Source organism: Rhinolophus sinicus, linkage group LG04 (assembly GCF_036562045.2).
Source record: "Rhinolophus sinicus isolate RSC01 linkage group LG04, ASM3656204v1, whole genome shotgun sequence".
NCBI classification, from domain to species: Eukaryota; Metazoa; Chordata; class Mammalia; order Chiroptera; family Rhinolophidae; genus Rhinolophus; species Rhinolophus sinicus.
The window spans coordinates 115,556,389-115,580,278 of NC_133754.1; the positions used below are offsets into that span (position 1 = coordinate 115,556,389).

The window sequence follows — 23,890 nt, forward strand, 5'->3', positions numbered from 1 at the left end:
GTGTTCAAATAATCCAATTCCAAATTCCACATAGATTAAGTGAAAGAGAAACTGTTTTTGGCCATGCCAAATACCCCAAGTGTCCAAACTATACAACCAGAAAATATATTATACTTGTGATAATAAAAAAATTACTTTTCTAATAATCTTTCAAAATGAAACTGCCCTCTTTTTGCAAAGCAAGCAAATCACAAAAAAAGGATTATTTCCTAAAAGTGCTAAAGAAAAAGAAAAACATATTTTCCATCTTGGAGAAACATCTGTTACAATAATATAACTTACAATACAGAGAAGGGGATGGAAAAAGTCAAACATCATTCATTAAAAGAGTTTGTTATTTACATATCAAGAAGAACCATGGGGGAAAATGTAGTAAAAGTATAATCACATGCATGGGAATGATGGTTACCACCTCAGGATATATTTCTAGGAAGGGGCAGATGGTTTTAGCCATAAATATTACATTTTATTTCTTCAAAAGTATACATATAGAGAGAGCTCTGAAGCAAACATGGCAAAATGTTATCATCTGTTAAATCTACAGATTTAGGCATATTAATGTCCTTTTCACTTCTGTGTATTTGAACTATTTCACAATTTTAAAAGTTTTTTTTAAAGAAAAAGATCCATGCAGAAGAGTAAAATGAACATAATTATCTAAAACGTTAACCATAGAATTCTCCCTTATCCCATCTCTTTTTAAAGTCATCAACATACTGTTTTCTAGCATTCCCAGAGCACATGGAAACCAAGAGGCACTCTATCATGTATTTCCTCCCTGTTTGTCACCGTGACTCCAAGACCAGAGAAGAGGCAGCATATGTTACCTTGGTGATGGTTAGCACGATGTCAGTGGATGTTACCAGAGGGTGGGGATTTCCAATAAGCCTGTAGCCAATCACCTGGGGAAGCACCATGCTGATTGGCTGGCCCAGCATGACAGCTTCTGCTTCAATACCACCCACACCTGCAAGGAGTGGCATGATAAAATAACGCTTTCATTATTTCTCACTACATCCCTCAGGCATAATTCAGTGCTATTAACAGGTAATAAACCCAGTTACAATGTTGTACTAGTACAGAGTTATGTTTCTATATAGAGCAGTTACCTTTCTTGTATTTCCCTCTATAGAATTTTTAATAAGTGTTTCTCCAAGTGTATTCCCCAAACACGTGTATCAAACAAAATCCCCTTGACTGCACACCAAGTGGACTAGGGTTCAGGAATCTCCATTTTTAACAAACACTCTGGGTGATTTTCATTTACTCTAGAATGTCCCTAACCCCTTATTGTAGTTCATTCTTCCAAACATAGGCATGAGGCACTTTTCTGGGCACGGGAAATACAGCAGTGAGCAAAACAGACAAAATACCTCTCTGATACTTGGTCATGCAAATCCATGCTACTGGGATGTAATGGCACCAAAGTAAATTAAGGTACATGCTATATAACAACATATATGGAAGAGAACTCACCCCAACCGAGAACACCCAAACCATCAATCATGGTCGTGTGTGAATCCGTGCCTACGAGGCTGTCTGGGTAATAATATCCATCCTGATCAAATACCACTCTGGCCAAATACTCCAAATTCACCTGGTGGATGATTCCTGAGCCGGGGGGAATAATCCGCATGTTGCGAAAAGCCTGGGAACCCCACTAGGATTGAAAAATGGAAAGAACACTATGAATGCCTGATGTACCTCTGTGCAGCCCACGTCCTTGGCATTTCCCCCTGTACCCCACACACATAAAGAACCAACCAATGGTACCAAACTCTCGTACCTTTAAAAATTCAAATCGTTCTCTATTTCTTTCAAATTCCAGGTCTTGATTCTTCTGTAAACTGTCCGCCCTGCCAGGGAGAAAAACTAAATGTATAAATTTTAAGGCTTAAAATATGAGCGTTACATTTATTGGTGATGAATAAACAAAATGGTAATTTCATCTGCAGGCCTGTTGGGTATATTATACAACCATTCACATGGGACAGGAGAGGTAATCAGCGAAAGTAAAAATAATAATTTGGTTCAAGTGATTCCTACAAAACCCGGAAACGTGGTAGGTAGAAAACACTAACTGAATTTAAGTGAAAGCTAATTTAATCATAATATCCGACTCATAGGAACAGACTCAAGACATTTATGATGACAACAGCAGCTTAGATATTTACAGAACCCTTGTTTTTATACTCCTTTCTCATCCACAAGCTCGTTATAACAACTCTCCGGGCTGAGCCATGTCTGGGCTGGCAGTTTATGTTGGGAGACAGGGAACAAGCAAAGCCAGGAGGACAGGCATTTGTAGAATCCCAGTCTCCTATCTCTCAGACAGAGGCTCATGAGGATGGGGGCACCGAAGAACGTCTGGAAAGCCCAGACTCTATGCTGAGGTTTACTCAAAGTCATTCAGTACATCGGGAATGACACTGGCAACGCAGGGCATCAAGAAGCTTCCCTTTACTAACAACTGTCACCCCAATAAACTTTAATTAAAAAAAAAGAAGCTTCCCCAGGATTTTTATAATCAAACTACACTGGTTTGAGTCAATGCAGAATAAGTCATAGTTGCAGCTTTGTAGGTTTAGCACATAGAAGGAGCTCATAATGCATTGAGAGAACACAGGAAAGGATAGTCAAATTAATGGCTACGAACGACCCAAGTCAGACTGCTTTAATAGCCAACACTTACTGATATTACTAGGAACTATCCGCTATTCTAAATGCTTTACATTTATTTTCTCATTCTCTAAGTCTCCATAATGACACTTAGAGTTAGGTGCAACTAATACCCACATGTGTCAAAAGAGGAAACTGAAACACAGAGAAACGTGCTTAGGACCACACAGCTAAGAGATGGTGGAACTGGAACAGAAACCCAGGCAGTCTGCCTCCAGTGTTGATGCTCTAAATCCCTGTCGTATTGCCTCCCTGCAGTAACCGTAATGACAGCGGTGGTAATAACCACCACCAGCACAATAATAGTAACAGCAGGAACTGAAGTGCAAGACTGTCACAGGCTCTAAGTGCTTTACACACATGAACTCATTCATCACAACAACCCTTCGCATAGGTATTATTATTACACCATGTGTAGAAGAGGAAGCTGAGGCACAGAAGGGTGAGATAGCTTGTCCAAGGTCAGATGCTTACAAATTACAGAGTTGTCATCTGAACCCAGGTCTGATGGCCATGAGAGCTCCACTTTAACCACTATACTCTGCTATATCCACCCTTTTCCTTCACTGATTTACAGAGCTTACCTTGTGCCACATGCTCAGAGCCTGGTGAGAGGTACAGAACTCACCAGGCAATTATGAGTGTGTGACTATCCGTGTCACGATACAGGAAGTACAGGATGACATGTCCTCAAAAGGGACATAAACTCAGACCAGGAATGCTTTCCAAAAGGAAATGACATTGCTGTAGTCTGAAGGATGAGGGGGAGTCAGCCAGATAAAAATGGGTAGGCAGTCTTTGGGAAGAAAAGAACTGGACGCGATTATTATTTACTCTACAAAAGACACGTTCAGTTACCATGCTGATTCTTTCCCCCTTTTTCTCTTGATGTGAATATTCCCCAGGAATAGTCTCAGTTGTTGTTTTAATGGAATCAATCCCTGAGCGTGCCTTATAGCGGCGGTCCACAAACTGTAGCCCACAGGCCAAATGAGGCCCAACACCTGTGTACGTTTGGTTCTCAAAGAATAATTTTTACATTTTTAAAGATTCAAGAAGAACATGTAAACAGAGACAGTACGTGGCCAGCAAAGCCTAAAGTATTTATGACTGACCCTTTACAGGAAAAGTTTGCTGATCCCTGATGTAGAGAATGAATGTTTGTGAATGTGTGTATGTGTTAGAGAAACGCGAAAGGAAGAAACAGAGAAAGGAGAGACTCTGGTATAGCAGAACAAGGCAGGACACCATGGCTGAGCCCCAGGTCAGCAGACCCTCTGGACCCTCTGGATGAGGTGCAGTTAATCTCCAAGGTACTCGTCTTCACCTTCTCACCAGGACATGGAGGGCTTCATCCCTCCAGTTCCTGTCTCCTCAGGTCCAGATGCACATTCACAAAGTACCCTGGGAACCTGTCCCAGCAGTGCCTCGGGCACTAGAAACTCAACAGATAAACCCTAATGCTTGGCCTTCTTTCCTAAAGCTCATCCTTGTCACTGTTTATCCATAGCTCGTCTCATGACCTCCTGTCCTACCACTGAGCAGACAGCTTTCAAAGTCTTTATTCCAGAAAGAGCCTCCTGAGTGGTTTCACTGTCAGTCTATTCAACCAATCTTTTGTACTGTCACCAGAATCAGTTTTCTAAAATACAAATTATCATGACCCATCTTGAATCTGCCAAATGGCTCCCCATTTTCTGAATAAAAGCACAAATACTCTGCTTTAAAAAAACAGCCCTTCACTCCGTCCTCAGGCTTCCTTTATAAGTTCTCTCTTGGCCTCCCATTCAAACTTTCAGCTTCAGGGGTGGCTGGGTAGCTCAGTTGGTTAGAGCATGGTGCTAATAACACCAAGGTTGCCAGTTCGATCCCCACATGGGCCACTGTGAGCTGCACCCTCTTTAAAAAAAACAACAAAAAAACAAACTTCAGCTTGAGACACACTGTAAACTTCATGCTCTCCCCACACCACTTTCCTCATGCCTTTGCACTCTCTCCTCTCCATGTAGAATGCCTTTTCCGGCTCTTCTCCCTGCAGTAAGTAAGCACCCTTCAGGACCCAGATCAGTGACACTGGTTGAAGGACCCTCTGATGGTCCGAGTCAGCACAATGTGCCCCTTCCCTGTGGTCACCACTGTACGAACTGCATTCGAATTGTGTGTCACCAATCTCTTTCTTCTTCTAAGCTAACCTGTTTCTCGAGCAAATACTGGCACACAGTAGTTCTGTTAAATGGATTTCAGTTAAAAAAAAAGGAAATCATCTTGGAATATTAGTCTTTGTTTCTTTTTTTTAAATGATTTTTTTTTTTTTGTTTTTTTTTTTTGTTTTTTCTTCTTTTTTTTACACCTTTCTGTTTTCTTTCTTGTTTTTCCTCTTCCATTTTTTGGAACAGTATTCTTAATCATATGTGGTCCCTGCTCTGGTGCCCCCATCCCTTCTGCTGTAGGCTGAGCACCAGTCATTATCTTTTGTCCCCTTGCCTGCAGTACGAAAAGGGTATCACAGCTTCTCATAGCAGAAGTAGGGTTGGAAGAGGAGCATTTACCCGCAGAGAATGCTGGGAACATCCATTTGATATAAACCACATATTTACAGGACAAGGAAAAATCAGAAATGCTTAGGCTGTTTTATGATATGTTAATTCCAGGTAAAAATCTATTTACTCATGAAAACAAAACGTCGATTATGCTAACCTTGGCTCAATTAACTTAGTTCTAGTTATTGGCATGAATAAACAGACCTAGAATTCAGATTTTTGCACCACTCAGAACTTTCCTAAATTCACCCAATCTAGTGAGCGTTTAATAAGGTCTCTGAATGTGAATGGCCTCACAGACTAAAGAGCAAACTTCTCCTTAGTTATATAATATGAATTCAGATTTGGACATACTTCAAAGTTTTTAAGTATTATATTTAATGGTACTCTAGAAATTCATAAACAGTATTTATAGAGGAGATAATTTTCACATTCATGAAATCTGATTGGAAATTGTTATGATACTCTTATTGGGATTTTTTAAAAAAGATAAATTTAACTTTGTAAAACATTACAATAATGTGTTAGTTACATCTTAATTCCTAAAGATGGTGTGAGGTCAATTAACATTATTCAAACCAGGCAAAGAGCTTAGAAGTATTTAACTGAGAAAATTTACCATCCTACCACCCCTAAACCAGTTTTTCTATTTCATTTCTGGAAATAGCTGGAAATAAGCCCATAGTACACAGTTTCACAAAGGTTAAGAAATATCACATTTAATTTCTTACAAACATGACAGCAGAGGCTGGGAGGTCAAATTGCAAAACCAAACTCAAGAAATAAAAACATAACACCACAACTGAAAACATTTGTAACAGAAATGCTCTCTTTAATTACAAAAAAAAAAAAAAAGTGCTAGATTTGGATATCAATTTGGAATCAAAGTTCACTCCTGAACTTTGCTATTTTCAGTACTACAGTATAAATGAAAAATGTCCACAAAAATTTGAAACCAAAGTTGTTAGATGTCAAGGTTAAAGAGGAAAAAAAACATCACAGTGAACTTGGTGATGACCCAGAATCATTAACTACTTAATCATCAGGAGCTCTTTGAATTGTGAGTACAAAGACTTTAGACATTAAACAATTACAATTCTGTGTCTACCAGTATTTTCATCTTCCAGGTCAGCAAAATGAGGTAAATCCATCCACACCAACGAGAATCTCCGAGAAAGAGAAAGCTGGCTATGATTTTCTGAGGCTACTTTTTATAACTTCTGAAGTGGAACTTTAAGAAACATCCTAAGTCTCAAATACGATAACACTGTGTGTATATATATATATTTAACTCTTCCCTTTGAAATCAAAACATTCAATTGAGCTCATGTAATTTAAGACAAAAAAAAAAAAAAAAAAAAAGACAAGTTCACTAAGGATGGGTTTAGAGTCCAAAGGAAAGGAAATAATTGGCAAATATCTAATCTGTTTGTTCCAAGAAACGTCAATTAAAGACAAAGCAGATTTCTCTTTATCCTGAATTAATCTGGTTTGGATATTGACAACATTCATTTGAAAATGCCCAGTTTCTACATTTCTCTGGAGGCTATATGGAACCCACGTAAATCCCCAAGGAAGCAAATAATGGTTTCCCTTTTCCCCTTCAAATGGTTTGTTTTGCATTCTTAAATGATGTTTTATTGTAAAGCAATAGCTTTTAATTGTGAAAATAAAGAATGATTATAATCCCAGAAACAACCCCAGTTTACCACCTCTTTCCAGTCTTTTAATCTCTGCATAACTTTCATCTAGCTGAGGTCACTCTATACATGCATGCACTTTACACCTGGCTCACTGAGCTGACATGAGCACAATCCAAATGTTATGTAGCCCATTATAAATATAACTGTAAAAGATACCTAATAATTCACTTTAATGATATACCATAATTTAATAAATCATTCTCCTCTGTTGGACATTTAGAATGCTTCTAGGTTTTCATTATTATAAATAATACTTTAATGAACACTATTTATCATTAAGCTTTTTCTAAAATTTCATATATCTATTAAGGGTAAGTTTGGAAGTAGAAATTCCAGGACAAAGGATATCGTACTTTGTAAGGATCTTAATACATATTGCTTTCATCATTTCTAATTTACAGTACTATCAGCAGTGTGTAAAAATGTCTCCTTCCTGACACCTTTATAACTAATGTTTATTTTCTAATCTTAACTATATTGATAAGAGAAAATGGTATCTCAAGGATTTAATTTACTTTTTTATGACTTGTAAGGTTGAAAAGGCTTTATATACTGTTTACCATTCACATTTTCTTTTATTGTAAAATATCCACTTTCCTTTGCCCATGCATCTGCTGGGTTTTACTATTTTTACTACATACTCTTTATATATTAAGGATATTAACCCTTTGTCATATTTGTTGGAAATATTTTTCAAGTTATTTCCTGTTATTCAGCTTCAGCTTCGGGTGTACAGCACAGTGGTCAGGCATCTACTCTGTCCCTGATGTGGTCTCCCTAATTAGACAAGTGTCCATTGGATACCCTATAAAATCTTTACAACATTATTGATTATATTCCCCAAACTGTCTTTCATATCCCCGTGGCAATCTTGTGGTTACAAATGTCTAACTATTACATTGTTTTGTACACCTGAAACTAATAAAAAAAAAGAATGAATAGATGTAATTAAAATAAAAGGTTGTTATAAAGCTTAAAAAAAAAGTTATTTCCTGTTAACTTTGAAGTTCTTAATTCTATAGATTTTCCCCCTGGTTTCTAAACCTAGAAAGGTCTTTCTCAAGACATTTGACACTTATATTCCTAAATTTTCTTCCAAATTCTTTGATGATTTAATTTTTTAAATATTAATACTTTATTTCATATGAACTGCTCCCTCTACCAAGTAATTAATTTTCCCAGCATTTTATGCAGAATCATTATTTCTTTCTTCACGGAGCACTGGTAATAATAACTTTATCTAGTTATTCTTCTAGGGTAAGGTACCAGCCTTGTAGCAGATCCTGATTGCCCTCCCTTGTGTGTAATCTTGCAGTTACTTCTACAAAGATGCAGTATATACTCTCTCCCCTCTGACTCTGGGCTTAACTGTGTGACTTGCTTTGATTATTGTCATTGTGACTAGAAGTGATCCTATGTTAGGCCTCAATATATTGTGGGTTCCCACTTACCCTCTTGAGCCTCTGTGATCACCAGATAGCTGCTTTCTCCTTTAGCCTGGGCCCCCAAAAGCAACACACATGGAATGGCACTGTCGCAGCTGCCCAGCAGATGTGCAGTGCAGTGTAAACAGCAAACACGGCCAGGGCTGGACGAGGCAGAGCTGCCCCATTGAGCTCAGCTGAAATCAGTGGACCTCCCAACCAACTTGTAGATGTGTAAGAAACAAATTCTTATTGTTGACTGTCACTGAGATTTTAGGGTTTTTGGTAGGATTTTGGCAGGAAGAGAGAAGCAGATATCCCAAACAATAGAAGAAAATGAACAAAGGAAAAGAAAGGGATAGGCATTGTGGAAACCCACCCACATAGAGAGACAGAGGTAGACAGATTTGAAATAGCTACTTGGGATCAAAACAGGAATAAGGCTCCAGTAGTTAAAAAAAACCCAAAACTCTTTTGAAGCCAAACACATACTTGTATTGAAAAGCTTTCACGGCAGAAATTCATGTGTTTTTTTACCCAGACTTCAAGCTGAGTTTAAACATAGGCTCTTCCCACTCAAGAAGTACACAGAGAAAGTTTTTTTTTAATTCACCCCCTGAAAAATCTTCACTGGAACATCTATATTAAGTTTGAGTTTTCCTAAATATACTGTTTAAAGATTTTGTTCTTTTACGTTTACTACATACACACACACAAAGACTTGCACTCCACAATTTTGAACAAAGCAGAAAACCCAGGTATTCATCTTAATCTCTCACCTTCTGTTGAAATCAACCTGGATGGAATGATCAATCACAAGATCAGCAGGACAGACAGGGTTTATTTTCTCGGGATCTCCTCCTAACTTTTTCACAGCATCACGCATTGCAGCAAAGTCAACCACAGCTGGCACACCCCTAAGAAAAGAAGGAATCAAGGGGAAAATAAATCTGTTAAACAGGTGTAACTGAGTTTTTCAGATTTTTGTCTCCACCAATAAAATTAGCAATGGGAGGAGCTAACAATGAATGACTTAGAAAAACGAAAGTTTCTAAACACATTTCCTTGAGCAGAAATCACATAGGTAGAAATGTGCCATAACTGAGCGATAGCTCTATCTGCAACTTTATCACCACATTAAAGTTAACAACTTATATGGTCGAAAGAGAGAAACTATAGGAAAGCTGGTGCTTAAAAACTCTGGAACTTTTAGTGCCATGATAGTTTCCCATTGTCGGTTGACAGTGACCAGAAGACATACAATCACACCTTCAACTTCAGACCAAATTTAAAGAAATGGATATAATTCAGAAAAGTAGGCTGTGAATCAAATTTATAAGTGAATCCTTCCGTTTTATTATATCAGAGTATAACATTTGGGTGACCTTTTCTAGAAAAATGAAATTTGGTCTCTAGAAGGAATAAAATAACACCATTTAAAAAGGGAAAGATACTATTGTCTCAAAAAAGAGGCCTGATGGGGAACAACGATTCCTGGAAATAGCAGGGTGCAAACCGAGGCTTAAAAGCAATGGATCAGGCCTTGTGAACTACACATTACATCCGTGTTCAAAGGACAGCTGTTTGAAATCTGGCTCCCTGGGTGATAGGGCATGGGGGAGAAAAGATTCCAAGACAGCTCCATCTTTCACCTTTCACCAGTATACTTAGAACTATGAGCTCCAACACGAAAGACAATGACCTCTGCCACTGGAAAAGGCAGAGTGATTACGCATTCCGATTTGCCTGTGACAATCTCTTGCTGTCTGGGATGAGTAGCCCCTTTTGTTTTCAACAGTTGTCTGGATATTGGTTGATAAATTATATAGTCATCATGTGTGTGGTTGTGTGTGTATGTATCTGTGGGTGTTTATGCTTTCTTTAAAGACTGACAAGGGAGGCAGAGAAGAGTGAAGTGACAGGAGGCTCACGTAAAGTCCTGCAGGATGACGCGGGCAGGTTTAAATGGCACTTCTATGTTCTGATGCTGCATGACATTCCAATTTAGGATATTTTCAATGTCATTTTTCTTCACCAAAAATTCATCACAGTTTCGAATGGCTGCCTCCAGGAGAACTCTGATAGAAAATGGCAAGCGTCCTAAGATAAAGGAGAAAGCATAACGAAACAAACAAAAACCATGAGACACCTTATTATAAGAGCTCTTTAAAATCAATCTCTATGTAAACTTGTTACAAGGCATCACACTATTTTTCCAACAGGAAAAGAGGATAAATATAAACTGATCTCAAACGTTTAAAATATGAAGATACTGAATGGGTTTAGGTCACATTCAGTATTAGAAATACCCACAGACTCGGCAAAAATAAAGTATTAAAATTCTTTCATAATAAATGGTTGCCTTGCCTTGGATTCCAATAAGAGGGTTTCCCCTAAGTCATCATGAAAGAAATCAGTATAGATATTTACTGTATTCTGTGTTAGCCAATAACAAAAATACAAACACAGAGTAATATTTCTTATGAAAACTTGTGTCTAACAAATGAGAAAATAACTCCTTTAGAATTACTGTGGCAAAAACCAAAGTATAGTCGCAGCATGCAGTGTGGCCACTGGTAACTGGGGTTCCTCGGATTAAACAATGGTAATTCATAAGAAAAATTACTTTGTTTATTTAGAAAGAAAGTGTTCCATCCTAATATATAAAAATTACTCACCAATATTATCAGGAAAAGACATGAGTGTAAAGGTAGAAAAGCATAGGTTTTGGAATAATGAAAGACGTGTTTTTGTCCCCTTCTGCTATGCACATAGTTGTTACCACGTCATTGACCCTCTTGGGGCGTCAGCTTCCTCAGGACTTCTTACATTTTATAAACATGACCTCTAGGATTGTTATTCAGATTAAATTATGTAATACATATGCACACATAGTCCATATGCTATAAAATGTTATATAAATGCTACGTGTACATAATCATTATTATCTATTTAAAAATGAGCAATGTAAGAAAGCTGTGTGTGTGTGCGTGTGTGTGTGTAAAGCTTAATTCAAGACCACTCAGACATTCTCTGTTGGTCCCTCTTTTAACTCCCCTAAAAGCTAATTACATAGCATATTTATTATGCAAATGAGATTCCAATTGCTGTCAGAGCAATTACATCATATAGCCATGTACCTACTATATCTTTTTTTTTTCAATTAAAGTTTATTAGGGTGACAATTGTTAGTATGTGGTACCTACCATATCTTGAATCGTCCAATTTCTTCAAATTGAAGAATTTCTTTCCTGGTTGTGCAGGATCCAAAGGCTCAGCGAGGTATGCAAATGGGTTGCTCATGGTTCCTGACAGTCACGTGTCCCTGCAAAAGAACGAGGACATTTGATTTCTACCCTGGACCTCGTTTATTCTGATGAGTCTTTACCCTCTTTAACAATTAGGGTCCAGACTCACTTCAAGAAATCACTCATTATCTTTTCAAAGGAGGGGGCAGGTGGGACATAAATGAATATAAGAACGATATACTTGGCTAAGAAAATAGGCTTCTGTGAAGCTATCGTGAAAGAGAACAAGAGAGCTTAAAATCCCCAACTTCTGTTGTCTTATTTCTACAACTTTCCAACATTCTTCCACTGATAGAAATAAGAAGAAGGAAAAGGAAGGATGTGTCTCATGGTAAATCTTGAATATCTGAACAGACCTTTGGGCTGGACTCATGCCTCTCTCGACAGGAGGTAAGAGGTGCAGGGCAGGTGACATTATGCAACTGCATAGAACTTGAACTTTGGAAGTGAAGACTTGAAAGCAGCTATATTCTGTTTTCACAGTCTGTGAAGCATTTTAAGTTAAACGGGTTAGAAGTCTCACTTTTGCACGTAGCAGCAACAGTGTGTTCATATCAGGGAATCTTTAAGGAACACTGTGTTGGCATTAAGGCCCAAACTCCCCAGATATGTCTGCAGGGGACCCTCTACCCCAGCTCCGGGCAGGACTTCTCAGGTATCTTTTTATAAATTATGAGCAGTGAACAAGGGAGGACACTGTACCTGGCCTCCACATAGATACACAGCGATTTCAAGTAACTATACAACTTAGAGCAGAATACATTGGGGTGGGAGTCATAAAACATGCTTTCTAGTCCTGCCCCTTGGGCACAAGTCCTTTCATCAATCCATTCCCCAATAGTCTTCGTTTTAAATAAAAATAGTAACATTTCCCTACTTAATCCAGGGTTTTTATGAGTAAATATTTAAATATTCAACATAATTTTGGGATGACCAACATATTACTGTAAAATGAAAAAAAACACACACCGAACATGTATAGGAAACAACTATTTGAAGAGATAAAGAATTAAGAATGGGCCTTGTTTCCACAGACAGGCCCATATCTTCAGTAAGGCATAAAAGGGGCTGGTTCCTTTAAGAGGGACGGGGGCCTCAAAACAGGACTGGGGGGCAGACTCAGATTTCACTGTATATCCTTTTGTATTGTTTGCATTTTTAACTGTGTACACACATAACGTTTTGAAAACTCGTTAAAAGTTTAAAAAGAAATAGGTATTTGTACCTCTGCTTTGTCTCAAGTCCAGTCCTAGTTAGTTTTGGGGAGAGGCAGCTGACTGAGAAGCGGCCCGTGCCTTCCTGGCGTCACTAGTGCCGGAGGACAAGCCAGACACCTGTAACGGGGACAAGGGAATCCCGAGGAAAGAGCAGGGTGGTGTGCCAGGGCCTCTGTGCGGGGATTGCCTTTCCCCCAGTTTCATGTGGTCTTTGCAGGGGCTGCCATTTGTGGGGAGAGGGAAGGTATCTGACCCAATTTGGGCCAATCGACTTCCTTCTTGAGGAATTCTGGAACTGAAACTAAAGAAAGGCTAGCCAGGGATGCTAGAACATACCGGAACTGTGTTTATACAAGTATGTGTCCTGGATGCCCTGCATTAGAATTACCTGGGGATCTTTCTTGTTAAAGTACAGATTTCTGAGTGTTCCCCCCTGAATTATCAAATCAGAATTGATTGGGGGGAGGCGGCAGGAAACAGTCTCCAATCCTAAGTGTGTCTTACACATGTTCAGTTTGAGAGTCAATGCTGGCCACTGCAGAGTGAGAGGTAAGGAACTTACTCTTAATTCAGGAGTCAGTGAGGTATCGTGGAAGGTGTATGAAAAAGGGAGGCCATGTCTAAAAGGGAGAGGGGTTCACAACCCAAATGTCTCCATGGTTCAGGAAGGGAACCTACATAAATGAAGGAGGCTGCAGAGGGACAAGGCGGCCTGGGTAGGGTGTGCCTGTCTAAGGGAGCGGCAGCCATTTAGCTCCAACCAAGGTCTGCACACAGAAATACCAATGTTGACACATCCAATTTTTCAAGCGAGGCTGGTCATCTGGACTTTTATATGCACTCTCTTGATTTATAAATGTTGGTAACTAAATTTTTCTAAACTACTGTGGGGGGCTGTAGCAAGATGGCCAAACCAAACACGTGTGTGGACTCTATTTGACTGGTGGCCTGTGTCCCAACCTAACCTGGCAGAGGAATGGTAGGGTAACTAGAGACAGAAAACTCAGGTAGGAAACTAGGGAAAGGTGGAGGTGACAGGGAACCTGGGCAGGCAACTGGAAGGCAGCAGTTGAAATGGAAAAAAAGTAATGGGTGGATTAAAAGCCGAAGAGCCAAAATTTACAAAGGCAAAATTTACAGAAAGTTGCTGCTGAGTGAATGGGGAATCACTAAGGGGGAGAAGAAATACAAATGAACTCCGGGTGTGGAGGGTTGAAGAATGTTACAACAGCTCTGGGAGGGAAGACTGTGGCTTTAGTTTTTGAGGGGAGAGTGCATTTAAGATGAAGTGGCACACAGATGCAAAAAATTTGTTATTCATCCCCACTACATGAGGAGCCAATCAGGAGGAAAAAAGCCCATATAGATACACTTTTTAGTAAGAAATAGGCCAGTTTGTCTGCAGAAGGAGCTTACAAATCTGTGGGCTCAGAAAATGAAACTAATCATCCCACTGACTGGAATTCTGAAGAAGATATAAATTTTAAAAGGCAAAAATGCAACTTTCCCTTTTGTCATTGATGCTATTGCCCCAGACTTAACTTTTCCACCCAAACAGTAGCAACTGAAACGGTAAAACTGTTGTTTTGTCTGTCTGGAAAATGGATCAAACAGAAGTTTGTCTCCACAGAGGCTATAGGTCATGAGGATTTATTTAAAAGTAAATTTGTGACTTTTACTCTTTAGATAAACCCAAGCCAGGGGAAGTGGTGGGAAATCCTTGTAGAACCAGGCAGGGAGGGTCACTCACATCTTTAAAAAGACTTAAGTCTCTGAATCATCCCTATCTCTGTGTCAAGTCGTGAAGGGGCCAGGGGCACCAAGTTTGCCAAAATTCTATGGTTAAACCAGGTGCTAAGTTGTACCCGTAACTGCCATACTACAGCAAAGACAAAATGTGTCAACTTAACCCCTCTGTGGTTTACAAATGCCCTGGGCATAATTTTGGAAGCCTTACACAATTCCTGCTGTTCCCACCACCCTACAAAGCCAGCTGCTATTTCAGGATGAATATAGTTATCAATACGACTCTTGTAGAAAATGGCTTGTGTCGAGTGCTCTATTGTCCGCCTCCCCTTTTCCTTAGAAACTCGAGCATTGTCTGGTTTCTGTACCTTAACTAAGCAAATTCTACTCGCAGAAGTTAAGGAAGAGAGGGGCCAGTTACTACTAAGTGCCATCAGCACACACAAAGTTCTTTATGCGATCTTCTTAACTTTGGCCACATCTCCATAAATGAGAGCACATCATGATCCCCACTTTACAGTTGAGGAAACTGTAGCACAGAGGGATGGAAAAAGTTGCCTAAGGGCATATGATATATCTAGTAAGAGGCAGAGCTAGGTTTTGAACTCTGGCTCTTTCCACCCGCCCCACTGCCTCTCTGGAACCAGCAGCTCCCGTTCTGAAGAGGACGCTGGCTGGAGGTCACCAACCAATCCCATGAGTTGAAAAAGGCCAGAAGTGACTCACGGGCCTGAGAAATCCTCCCACAAGACTCAGTTTTGAAACTGGAGTCACTTCTTTTTGGGGGTCACCTACCGTAGCACCTTGGTTTGAACCAGGCATTGTTAGTAGGTTGGTGCAAAAGTAATTGCGGTTTTTGCAATTATTTTTAACCTTTTAAACTGCAATTACTTCTGCACCAACCTAATATTATACATGTCCCTGCCATCCTTTACTGAGCCACAGGTCAGTGGAAAGAGCAGCAGCTGTGTTTTGGCAACCCAGAAAGTAGATTTGCTTGGAAGCTGGGACACAGCCCCTCCATGTGAGCCTGGAGGGCTCTGGGAATCAGAGCTACTCCAAGGTTCTGGTCATACTATCTCCCTTGTCTCAAATCCATGTACAGGAGGTCCTGCTTCATAATCTCAAGAGAAAGCCACAACAATAGTGTTCCAAGGAGGGTAGGAGGGGAAAGACCTCTGGCCTGGGAATGGTCCAGATCCAAAGTGGACTCTGGGCATCACGAGTGCTTTCCGGGTCTGCCTTACCCTGGTTAGCCTCCTACCCCATCCCAAAACCTTGAGTAATACCAGGCTCCTGCCAACTCCAAAATTATCCCGAGACTCGGGTTTCGCCTAGGAATCTTACCAACTGGCTAGGGAGCCCTGCCTACTTCCCACATTCACATAAAGCACAGACCCTGTTTCAATTCCTTTCTTTTCTTCTCTCCCATCAGGCCCTTGCTGTGCTTTGTTCCTAAGTTGTTTTTTTTTTTCTGTTTTATCTAATCCTCATTCAATACTAACAAAAGAGAGAGTCAATGTAGATTTTGGAGGAGAAAGTGGAGTGTTATCCTATCTTTTTTCTTTTTTTTGGGGGGGAGGGGGGGAAGAGTTACAATGCATGGAAATATGTCTGGGTTGCTGCCTTTTCTGTTCCAGGGACTGAGATGGTGCTGCGAGGAAGGAAAAATAAATAAATAAATAAAAGAGACAAAGGAAAAAGGAAACGAGAAAAGCGATTTAAAGAAAAAGAGAGAAGGGGCAATGCTATCTTTTTAGCAGCGAGGTTGGAGCTCATGCAGAACCTGTCCAACAGGAAAGCTTGGCATGCTGACCAGTCAGTCACATCGGACACGTGCATAGCATAGTTCTTATACAAAAAGAATCCAAAAAGAGATACCTACACTACACATAGTCAACATTCTTTCAATTATTTGACAGTATCAGTGTCTTTCAGAGCTAACCCTTCCTGAAATACCAGCTGGGTGACTTGTACAATGTCACGATCCTCACAGGCACACTTTGTACAGAGAAGAATGGGGGTGGGAAAGGACTGTCGAACACCAGATTTTTAAATCAAATCACTAAAAATACTAAATATTAGGCACAGGCAGGCAGATCTTAGATGGTGGGGAGAGGTCAAAGCTGGGGTTCCTCCCCAACCACAGACAGTCTTGCTGCCAACTGACCTTTTGGCCTCAAATTAGGACACCTGCAGGGGACTTGTAGAGGCACGTTCATGTGTGTATAATTGGCATGGCTTTAACCGTCACCTCACACTAGGGACATGTTCACCTTAGATAATAAGGAGGCGATGAGAGGGAATCAGAGAATATTGAGCCTTCTGTAAAGAACCCTGGAGACCATGTAACATTCCCCCATGAGGAAAAGAGAGGCTCTGAAAAAAAAAAAAGACTGTTTGGGGACACAGGAATATAGAAGAAAATATAGTTGATTTCCTCTCTAATGAAATGCAAATTTCCGTCAGGGAAAAAAAACACACCTACTTAAAGTCTTTCACAAGTAGAGTTGAAAAAAGTACTACTTAGGCATATCAGTCTTCTGTCACTTTTATGAGTTGGTTCTGTAGTCATTTACCGAACCTCCCATGTGGTTCAGATTTTCAGAGAATTGACTGATAGCTAAACTTTGGGAAAACAACTTATGGTTAAGTTTTGACTATCTGCTCTGGGTGGCCAGTTTATTCCAAGAGAAGCAGAAGAGTATGGGCAAATTACTTTTATCGACATTGAGTACCAAACATACCGTTCCTTACTCAGATTCAACATAAGAAACCTGAGAAAAGACTCACATTACTTGATAGTAAGTGAAATAAAACAAGGTGCTGAGAATATAGATACTAGAATCCAATTTAAAAATCTTCAGGACTACTAGATTAGATTCTGGTATCTATATTTTCAGCAACTTGTTTTTCATACAAAAAAGATATAGAATAAAGTTAACATTGATTATCTCTAAGTAGAAGAATACATTGCTTAAAGTGGGGGAGAGCTTTAACTTTTTATGTTCTATACCGCTAAATATAATCCAAATTCAATTTCTAATAAGCACGGATTCATTTATTATTTACTTTTTAAAAAGCTGGAGCAGTCATTTAAAATTTTTACATAAATACCTTTAGAGGATATTTCATATACTAGGAAGGGGCATAGTGTCTGTAAATTGAGAACTTGACATCTTCAGCAATGTTTTTTGAAAGGAAGATAGAGCAGTTCACAAAGTTTTTGGAACTACAATATGCAGTTCTTTCTTTAATAATGTCTGATGACGATTTATGTGAAAGTAAATTTGTATTATTCTTTAGATAAACCCACCTTGCTCCCCAAAATATGTCCTCTGTTATCCACCAATGCAGTGAAATCGTTCTGAAGAAAATCCACGAATGGTTCATATTAACTTTAGATGGACAGCTCTATTCTCATAGGAGTCAAACATACCAATCTGGAACCCTCCCCTCTCACCCCACCCCCAGCCCTCTTTCCTCCCTCTGCAATCGCAGCAGGATACCAAGCTTGTTGCTGAACCACATTTTCTTGGGTGGTGATAACTTTAAAAATATTACAAAAAGAAACAGGTGCTCAGTATTTACATCCTTACTAAATAAAATACCCACGTTCCTCAACTTATGATGGGGTTGCATCCCGATAAACCCATCATCAAGTTGAAAATATCGGAAGTCAACAATGCATTTAATACATCTAACCCACAGAACATCATAGCTTAGTCTGGTCTATCTTAAACATGCTCAGAACACTTAAAATTAGCCCCCAGTTGGGCAAAATCATCTCGCTGCTGCCACCCAGCATTATCAGAGGGTATCATTCCGTATACTGCTAGCCTGGGAAAAGATCAAAATAAAAAATTTGAAGTATGGTTTATACTGAATGTGGATCGCTTTCACATCACAGTCAAGTAAAAAAACCTTAAGTTGAACCATCATAAGTTGGGGACCATTTCTACTTAGGTTGTTCCCAAATATTAACCTTCAAATAATGCTGCAACCTTTGTACACACTTCTTCGAGTGGGTTCCTAATCCATTTCCTTGAAATAAATTCCTAGCTTTCAATTCCTAGAAGTACGACAGCTGGGTAAAAGGATTTGCCTGTCTCTACTTTGTTACATAGCACCAGGTTGCCTGGGAAAGGCTGTACCAGTTGTATGACTCTCCTCTGAAACAATGATTGGAGTTGCCTAAACCAGGCAATGTAATTTCGTCTCCAGCTTTTGCCAAATTGAGAGATTAAAAAGCTAATCTTGGGTATTTCTTTAATCGGTAGTGAAGATGCCTACTTTTCCATCTGTTAGACATCTGAATTTCTTTTGTAAGCTGCCTGTCTGCCAGACAGGCCAAACGGAGTGACACTAAGCTGGTCTCTGGTGACCAAATGTTCTCATCTCTGAGGGGACTTGACTGAGCTATTAATGTGGATAAGACTCTGCAACCCTGGAGAGGCAAGGGCTGTCCTTGGCCTCTAGCTGATCTTGAGACTTGTAGTCTACAGGATTCCCCTTTACATGAAGGGAGCCCTAAAATCTGATGGGAGCCCTAAAATTTTTTGGCAGCACTAAAATCATGCACAGTTTCATCCCATGCTTGGGTACATCGTGAATCTAGGTGGCTACAGCAAAGTTAGCAAAAATCATGGGCAAAATCCCCATTTGGGCCGCTAGCTTTGCTATCTGTAACCTAGACTGAACTTCCAGCAATCTTGCAAATGGGTTTTATGAGGGAGCCTGAGTACAGTGTATGGGAAGTGCATTGCTAAAACCAACACTCCTGCTATAAGACCATCTCAGACCCTACACCCAGCAGACAGTGAATGCCACATACACGTAATGATGCTTATTCGGCACAGCCAGATCTGTTGAGATGTTTGGAACTGCTGACTGACTTGAGGTAAATGCCAGTGTTCAGATAAAATAAGATTTACTTCTTCGGGTCTCTTTCCAGCTTTTGTAGTATATAAATCCAAGATTTAGCTGCTTTTGCTGTCAAGAGTTGAATCCTCCTCTTAGGTTGTCTTATGATGCAGAAAGAGGCATAAATATGAGTGGGTCCTACAACCAACCACAGGATTTCCCTGTACCTGTAGATTCAGTTTCATGTCCTTCTTATATGGTTTATAAACCATATAACCTTCTATGCCTCAGTTTCCTAACCTGTAACAGATTAGGAAATACATAATACATAATCTGTAACAGAAGGCTAGTCAATGATTTAAGAAGTTCCTTCGGAGTGAAAAATTCTATGATTCATTCATTCATTTACACAAGACATATTTATGTTAACTATCTATAATAAAACGTGCCAGGAACTGTTTTAGGCATCGGAAACAGACCCAGGAACAAAACTGACAAAGTCCCTGGTTGCATGGTGCTTCCATTTTAGTGGTGGAAGACACACTAAACAAATAAATAAATATACAAACAGAAAGTCAGAAGGTGACCAGCTCTGTGGCTAAAAAGGACAAGAGCAGTAGGGAGTGCTGAGGCCTTGAAGGGTGTCAGGAGATTGAAGGAGGCCTCATCGATATGGAGTCACTTGAGCAGAGCCTTGAAGAAGTCAGGGAACGAGCTATGTGCAATCTGGAGGAGGGGTAAGGTTATGCACAAAGGCCATGGGGTTGGTCTGAGAAGGCATGGAGGCCAGAGCGGAGTGAGAGAGTGCAGAAAATGAGATGAGGTAGGGAGGTAGCAGTGAAGGCCACTCTTGGTATTTTGATGAAAGACAAAGTCCTCTCCTAGCTTCACACGTGGTTTAAATTATAGATTTCCAACATTGGAATTTGTTAAAGTTTGATTAACAAAATTGACAAACCGTTGACTAGACTCAATAAAATAAAAAGAGAGAAGACACTAACAAAATCAGAAATGAAAAAGGGGAAGTTATCACGGACACCACAGAAATACAAAGGATCATTCAAGAATACTATATGCCACCAACTTCTATAACCTAGAAGAAATGGACAAGTTCTTAGAAACATATAGCCTTCCTAGGCTGAACCATGAAGAGCTGGAAAATCTAAACAGACTGATCACCGGTAACAAAATTGAATCAGTCATCCAAAACCTTCCCAAAAGCAAAAGTCCAGGACCACACAGCTTCACTAGTGAATTCTACTAAACCTTCAAAGAGGATCTAATACCAATACTACTCAAACTCTTCCAAAAAATTGAAAAAGAGAGTACTCTCTAACTCATTTTATGAGGCCAACATTACCCTGATACCAAAACCTGGTAAGGACAACACAAAAAACAACAACACTGCAGACTGATATCTCTGATGAATACAGATGCAAAAATCCTAAACAAAATTCTAGCAAATCGAATGCAACAAAGCATTAAAAAGATTATTCATCACGACCAAGTGGGGTTCATCCCTGGGGCACAAGGATGGTTCAACATCCACAAATCCATCAATGTGATACATCACATAAACAAAATAAAGGACAAAAATCATATGATTATATCAATTGATGAAGAAAAAGCATTTGACAAGATATAACATCCATTTATGATTAAAACACTTAATAAAATAGGTATAGAAGGAAAATACCTTAACATAATAAAGGCCTTATATGACAAACCCTCAGCTAATCTCATAATCAATGGTGAAAGACTGAAGCCCTTTGCTCTACGTTCAGGAACACGACAGGGCTGTCCCCTATCACCTCTGCTTTTCAACATAGTGTTGGAAGTCCTCGCCAGAGCAATCAGGCAAGAGAAAGAAATAAAAGGCATCCAAATTGGGAATGAAGAAGTTAAATTGTCACTCTTTGCAGATGACATGATGCTATATATAGAAAACCCTCAAGACTCCACCAAAAAGCTATTAGAAACAATCAACGAATTCAGTAAAGTTGCCGGCTACAAAATCAATGTACAAAAGTCCATTGCATTCCTATATGCTAACAATGAAATCTCAGGAATCTGCTAAAGTTTGATAAGACATTAACTGATAATATGAAAATAATTAGATTGCCTTTAAAAAGTGCCTACTTCCTTAAATCTAACTCTTCTATTTCCCTGAACTTAATTAAGTAACACTGGACAGTTCCAGGATGTACCATAAAAATGATCATGACTCACTCAGCTATGTGCACAGCCACTGCTAAAGACAAGGCTCAGCATTCGGGGGACCAGGGCCACAGCCACTGCACTGTCTGATCGAGCAGCCCCTGCTCTTGACTTTCTGGCCAGAAAGCAAAGCCCCTGCCTCTTTAAGCCCCCATTCTAGGCTCGCTGGCCCAAGACAGCACAACATCACATGCAATTCCCAAAAGCTAACCCAAAACATCCTTTAAGCTCATTTTATTTTAATTGCATTAGCACAAACTCTAAAGAACAGAAATAGTCATTTTTAGTTTTTGGTATCACTGTGGGCTAATGTAAACAGTTTCAAAAAAAGTCTTGGTGAACTTGATAATAATTCCAGAGATGCACAGAGAAAAGAAAGTCATTGTGGGGTCATGAAACATTTGGCCAGGAAGTAAAGGAAGAAGCAGGGCAGAGCCGCCTTGGAACCAGGCATCCTAACCCAGCCAGAGCCCTGCGCCTGACCGCCTCCCTTCTTCCTGAGGTCACTCCTCAGCCCCTTTTTGGAATGTGGGACCCCTACCCTGCAGCAACCCCCCATCAACTGCAGAAACCCCAATCAAATCCTACTGCACGTAAGTCTTGCAAGCAGAGGTTGAAGGGGGCAGGCAAGTGCAGTTTGTTAAAGCGTTACAGAGCAGGCCCTGTGGATATCCACTCTTTAAGAAAGCTGCATGATTTCCTCCAGCTCCTGAACTCATTTTGTAGATTCTTGGTCATGAACTTGTCTAACTCAAATTTTAGGAATTAGAAAGAAAGAGTGTCACCACAAAAGAGTGGGTGTCAGGCTGCCAGAGGTCTCTCAGGGCAGCATTTATCTCTATGAAATCACCAAGTTTCTGAGGTCATCGACGCCCACCCGCCTCAGAACTGCTCAGACTCAAGAATGACTCATGATAGTAAAGTCCCCAGAAGCTTGAGGTATAACACCCATATATTTATTGATTTTCCAGAAGAAAGTCAACTGCCAGGAGGACCCAATGCTCCTGTTTTTGGACCAGCACATCCTTTCCCCATAGCAGTATAGCTGTGTGTGCTTAGGAGCTGGAAATCAAAAGCCAGACTGCTGGTGCATTGAAAGGGAGAACTGGAACTCAAACCCAAGCCCATCAGATTCTAGAGCTCAGAACTTCAGCAACTATGCTCTAGTCCCATCTCAGTGGCTTGCACAGTGGCATGACATCTCTATGCAACGGCATTTCATTGGGTCAAAGACGTGACAAGTAATAGAGTTGCATTAAACCATGACACATCTGTACCTGGGTTTCTCTGAATTGTCTAAGAGAAGGGACTGACATAGGTTCATTTATACCTTTGACATTTATGGACCACCAGGATAAAGGGATAAAAGTCCCCCTGCTCTTCAGTCACACACAGACCAGGCAGGAGGTAATGACAGCATCATGCAGTCCATGCTACAGCAGTGGTGGAGGGAGGGTGACAAAGAAGCCTCCAGAGACAGCCCCTAATCCAGCATGGGTGGGGTCAGGAAGGCCTTCAGGTACAGGCACTACCATGCATGAGTCTTCCAGAAGGACAGAGGGAGGGAGTCAGGGAAAGAATATTCTGGGCAGAAAAACAGCACATGCAGAAAGGCTCGGATTTATCCTGAAGACAAGGATGCACCATTAAAGGATTCTACGCTGGCATCTTCAAGAGCTGATCGGGCTTTCAGAAATCACTCTGGCAGTGGTGGGCACTGACTCTGGGGAAGGATGCTGAGCTGGTGTCAGGGAGGCAGGTTATGGTGCTATTACAGTCAAGTCAGAAAAAGGAGTAGAGGATATAGATCCCAGGAAGAGTTAAGGTTGCAGAATGGACTGAGGGTGAGTATTGAAGAAAGAGAGGTCTAGGATGGCTCCTATGTCGCTCGTTTGGGCAACCTGGCAGAGCCAATGCCGAGGATGAGTACCAGGATGCTGGTTTTAGATCTGGTGAATTTGGGATGACAACGTCCAACAGCACATGTGGGTCTGGAGCTCAGGAGGTCTGGGTTGGGACTTAAGTTCAAAAGCAGCAATTATTAGGCATTATGCCATGAGTGTTATATCACTCTATAAGCACTGGAGCCTGGTGACATGTGCCGAGTGTCTGTGGGATGCCAGGTATCTTACCCACGTTGTCTAATGTGGTCCCTCAGCAACTCTGTGAGAAAGGCATTACCACCCCATTTTA

At 40.2% G+C, this 23,890-nt stretch overlaps 1 protein-coding gene across 2 annotated transcripts in view; it reads right to left on the reverse strand.

Moving 5' to 3' along the window:
- ACO1 (aconitase 1) overlaps nt 1-23,890 on the reverse strand; it is a 54,103-nt gene that overhangs the window by 22,056 nt on the left and 8,157 nt on the right. For both annotated transcript variants that reach the window (XM_019717682.2, XM_019717683.2), the window contains exons 2-7: nt 11,553-11,671; nt 10,278-10,446; nt 9,126-9,263; nt 1,787-1,856; nt 1,477-1,660; nt 828-967 (exon numbers count right to left, since the gene is read on the reverse strand). In XM_019717682.2, the coding sequence (XP_019573241.2) occupies nt 828-967; nt 1,477-1,660; nt 1,787-1,856; nt 9,126-9,263; nt 10,278-10,446; nt 11,553-11,649 (798 nt within the window). In that variant the 5' untranslated portion in view covers nt 11,650-11,671. The remainder of the gene's footprint in view (nt 1-827; nt 968-1,476; nt 1,661-1,786; nt 1,857-9,125; nt 9,264-10,277; nt 10,447-11,552; nt 11,672-23,890) is intronic.